The sequence below is a fragment of the Heterocephalus glaber genome, unplaced genomic scaffold (genome assembly GCF_053883595.1).
Source record: "Heterocephalus glaber isolate CG9 unplaced genomic scaffold, H.glaber_assembly_v1.0 deba00001452, whole genome shotgun sequence".
NCBI classification, from domain to species: domain Eukaryota; kingdom Metazoa; phylum Chordata; class Mammalia; order Rodentia; family Bathyergidae; genus Heterocephalus; species Heterocephalus glaber.
This window is the reverse complement of record NW_028258302.1, coordinates 1,305,474-1,309,816: the sequence shown is the minus strand read 5'-3', so window position 1 is coordinate 1,309,816 and position 4,343 is coordinate 1,305,474. Positions and strand designations below refer to the sequence as shown.

The following is a 4,343-nucleotide window of genomic DNA, read 5'->3' as shown; positions in this document are numbered from 1 at the left end:
CAGATTTGTATCCTGTTCTTTTTCCTTCCATTTCATATCATTACCAACCAGAATGCTCACCCCCGGGGCATCCATCCATCCAATATATTCTTTCTTATGCTGAGCTTAATCTCCTCTTCTTGAAGCTTGGCTTTGAAATCCCTTTTCCTAAGATTAAGACATCAAAAATGTCTTCACTGAATAGTCCCTTCACTTCTTTACCAAAATACGAATTTTCCTTATTTTTGATTGAGTTTCTCATAATCAGAACACTTTCCACTCTGTAATCTGAATTTCCTGTATCCTTCTCTCTTCCAGCAATCTCCTCAGTTCTCTCCCATCCTATCTGTATCTGTTCTTTGGTTAAATATCATGTCCTTCCATCTCTTCCCAGTGTACCTCCCTTTTCTTGATGTAGGCTACATAGCGGATCAATCTCTATAATATTTTGTTACTATTCTTTCCTTTGTCATTGAGATTTGAGGGCTTGTTACATCAACCAACCTTTCTATATGGCTCCTGCTAGCTCTCTCTTCCATTGCTCCCTCTCTCTGCAAGGTCTTTTTCTTACTATATCTTAAAAGATGCTTACCAAAGGCCCTCTAACTGGCTGTGAAATATGAAGTCAAATATTATTCTTCCTTAAACTATTTATATTAATCATAATTGTCATCAGTACTATAATTAATTATCAATACTTTCCTATTGAGCTCAAATTACTATCAGTGATATTTGGTTGGATTGAATCTGTATCACCTTCATTGAATGGTTTACGAAGGTTCAATAATTCTGATCTTAAGGAGATCATTAATAGGTTTTAACTTTTCTTTGTGTTCATAGCAAAGCTGTGACACTGTTTCATTATGGTAGCATTTCTTTGGACAACCTGTATCCATTGGGTGATTTGAGCTTTTAAAAGTCAAAACCAAGCTTGGGACAGAAAAAGTATGGGCCAGTAGTATGGAGTATGGGATGTCAAAATGACAAGGATTAGCAAACGTTAGGAATTCTTGTCTCCTTTTCCTTTTGTTCTCTGGTGGTGGAAAAGATGAGGGCAAAATATTGGGGAGAGTCTGTAAAGGGGGTAGAGTCTCTTCGTGAAAGCTTCTTCTCTGAGCTAGGCTTCTTTTATGTGTTGCCTACCTTCCTGGGTCTGATAGACGCTATTGGCCAGTGTAGTCTGCTAGGATTCTATGGGGAAATTCATCTATGCCTCCTCCAAGATGTCAGGGACTCTAAGGGACCATTCATTCTAAGGGGTGAGTGGCTTTGGCATTGGTAAGAGAAGCCAGCACCATTGTGACCATCATATCCTACCATTCCTCTCAGCAACCTCTTAAATAAAGTACTCCAGCAAAACAAGTATTTATTAATTCAGATTTGAGTAATGTTTATTCAAAGCTCTAATATGTAGAATATCAATGAAGTTATGTTGAAGGGGTGTTAGCTGGTTGTAATTAGGGACTCTTCATGCAGCATTTTGAGAGGCTTTCATACTTATTTATGGTTTTTCTGATTCTGAATTCATGAGCTTCTTGGTGACAGACCCAAGCTAAATAAATCCATATCAGACTGGAATATAAACAAGTGCCAATTTCTTTGTTTGTAATGCTAGTTATCTCTTTCTCAAGAGCAGAGTGACTCCTTTCTCTAGGCTGAAATGACCTCTGCTTGTAAACTGTGGTATTAAAAAAGAGAAGTAGAATGTCAATGTTTATAGATAGCATTCAATGTATCCAGCACTGTTCTAAGAACTTTTTATGTCAACTTCTCACAAAAATCCTACAAAATGTTGACTTGCTATAATTATTTCCATCTCAACTTTATAAATAAAGAAATAGACTGACTACAGAGTATGAGCTCTTAATCACTATGATATAGTTTGGTGGGTGTTTCATCTGTGTATTGAGAGACAACACAGCAGGGACTCACCTCTCCAGGGACCAGGAGAATCACTTCTCTGTACCCCCTGGAAATGTTGGATGGACAATGACCAATCCCTGAACCCTATTCCTAAGTTCACCCTTTCTTCCTCTTAAGACTGTGTTTCTTTAGATCATTCTTGCTTCTGATCAAGATCAAGATCAAAGAAAGTTACTGATCTGTGGTCCTCTGAGTCACTCTTGTCCCAGGTATCCTAAATTGATTTAAAATACCCAATTCTCATGCACTCAGTCATTCAATAATGAAATATTAATGATGCTTTGTTTGTTCCAGACCCTTTTCTGGTTCCTGGGAAACAGAAATAATGTGATGTAAATTCTTGGTACTCTGTCTACAGTTGGGTTCCTTGATGTTTAGGGAAAGCCCAGCTTCTGGAGCCATCAGCAGGTTCACACCAGGTACTTACCTTGCACACCATCTCCTTTAACCATTAATTAATCATTCTTGTCTGTGCATCTGCTTGTGATTAGATAAAACAGAGTAGAAGGACCACAGATCTTGTGTTGCAGTGGCCTCATTCAGGGGATTTGCCCCAGCCTGTCACTTTGAGGAAAGCCCGCTTCACATCTTTGTTTCTGAGGCTGTAGATTATGGGGTTGAGAAAGGCAGAGATGACGTTGTAGAACAGAGCCAGTTTCTTGTCCCGCTCTGGAGAGGCATTGGCTCCAGGGTTCATGTACATAAACATGGCAGGTCCACAGAACATGGTGACCACAGTGATGTGGGAAGCACAGGTGGAGAAGGCCTTGAGTTGACCCTGGGCAGAGCGAATTTTCAAGATGGTGGCAAAAATGCAGACATAAGAGGCCAGGATGAAGGAAAGTGGTACCAGTAGAAGAATGAAGCCTAGGATGAAATCTACCTGGTCATTGAGGGATGTGTCTGCACAGGCCAGCTTCAGAACAGCAGGGACCTCACAAAAGAAGTGATTGATCTCACTGGGGCCACAGTAGGGTAGGCGCATGGTGAAGACAGTGTAGACTAAGGAAGAGCTGACACCCCATAGTCCACAAAAGACTACCATTGCTCTGCACAGCCACGGGCTCATGATAACCTTGTACCTGAGTGGGTAGCAAATGGCCACATATCTATCACAGGCCATAACAGAGAATAGCCAGCCCTCAGTAATGCCCAACACCAGAAAGATGTACATCTGTGCCACACACCTAACATAGGAGATAGTTTTCTTCTCGCAGATCAGATGCACCAACATCTGGGGCACAGTGGTGGTGACATAGCTCATGTCCAGCATGGAGAGGACACTAAGGAAGAAGTACATTGGTGTGTGGAGGTGGGAGTCCAGTTGGATCAAGGTGACAATGAGCCCATTGCCCACGAGTGTGGAGAGGTAGAGAACGAGGAAGACATTGAAGAGCATTACATTAGTTTGGGAATTCCTGGAGAAGCCCAGAAGGATAAACTCAGACACGGAGCTGTTGTGCACCCAAGGGAAGTCCTGCATTATTCTTGAGCAGCAGAAGGGGAAATGGATCTAGTGGTCCAGTTAATTATGCATATTCAGTTGCCATGGCTGCTCTGTTGTTGGAAAGGTCAGTGGTTATTTGATTCTATTTCAAATGAATATAGCTTCAGAGACTGAGGTCTGCCTAGGGCAAGGCTAATTTTGTGGAGGGGAGGAAAATCTTCATGGGATATTTAGCTTCTCAGACCAAAATCTTTTCTGAGAATCTCCAGATTTTAATTTCTTCATCAGCCCCGGAAAGATCTCCTGCTTTCTTCTCATTCAGGAGCTACCATCGCATAGTGTACTGCTTGGGGGCTCTTCTCCCTACTCTTGGCTGCAGAGGAGAATGATGAAGATTTGAAACTCTCCCCTCCTTCTTCAAAACATGTATTCAGAACCTTTTCTTTTGGTGCCTTCAACTTTTGATCACTGTAGAGAAATAGACAAGGGGAGTCAGCAATGTGGGGAGAGAAATATACCTCAATAAACATGAAAAACTCTTTAAAAATTTACCTGGGTATGTGTTTGACTCTTTCGTGCCTCTAGAAGTTTTCGCACATCTTATTTTAAATGCAGTTGCTCAGCAATTATGCCTCTTCTTATTCTTATTCCTGTTTGACTCTAAAATTTGACCATGCTTAAGACAGAATAAAAGCTGTTGTCTCTGCTTAAAGGTGGCTTTGGATTTTCTAAAGCCTTTCAGCCTTGTGAGAAATCCCTCTGAATGATAATTTACCCCATATAATCCCCTTTTCTTCTTGAGGTTCATGATTAGCAGGGAGCACAGGATAAAGACTGTGCTTGATTTAAGGCCAATTCTCCTGTGCCTGATGCCATAGGAAGTGACATGTTCTTGTGGAGAAGCACGGAATTTGGAATCAATATTTTTTAGTTAAACTCTTGATACTTCTATTGTGGGCCTTTTAATGTAATTTTCTCCTTGAGTCTCAATTTC

General features: G+C 40.9%; 1 protein-coding gene across 1 annotated transcript; it reads right to left on the bottom strand.

Annotated features, from left to right (window-relative positions):
• Positions 1-2,426: 2,426 nt before the first annotated feature.
• On the bottom strand, positions 2,427-3,462 carry LOC101699357 (putative olfactory receptor 2B3). The gene has a single exon (XM_004871837.3). It carries the CDS (start codon positions 3,383-3,385, stop codon positions 2,438-2,440), a length of 948 nt encoding a protein of 315 aa, XP_004871894.2. The 5' UTR covers positions 3,386-3,462; the 3' UTR covers positions 2,427-2,437.
• Between the last annotated feature and the right edge of the window lie 881 nt (positions 3,463-4,343).

What these genes read in the sequence shown, in the direction of transcription:
- LOC101699357 (XM_004871837.3), bottom strand. Translation starts at nt 3,385, where the DNA reads ATGCAGGACTTCCCTTGGGTGCACAACAGCTCCGTGTCTGAGTTTATC.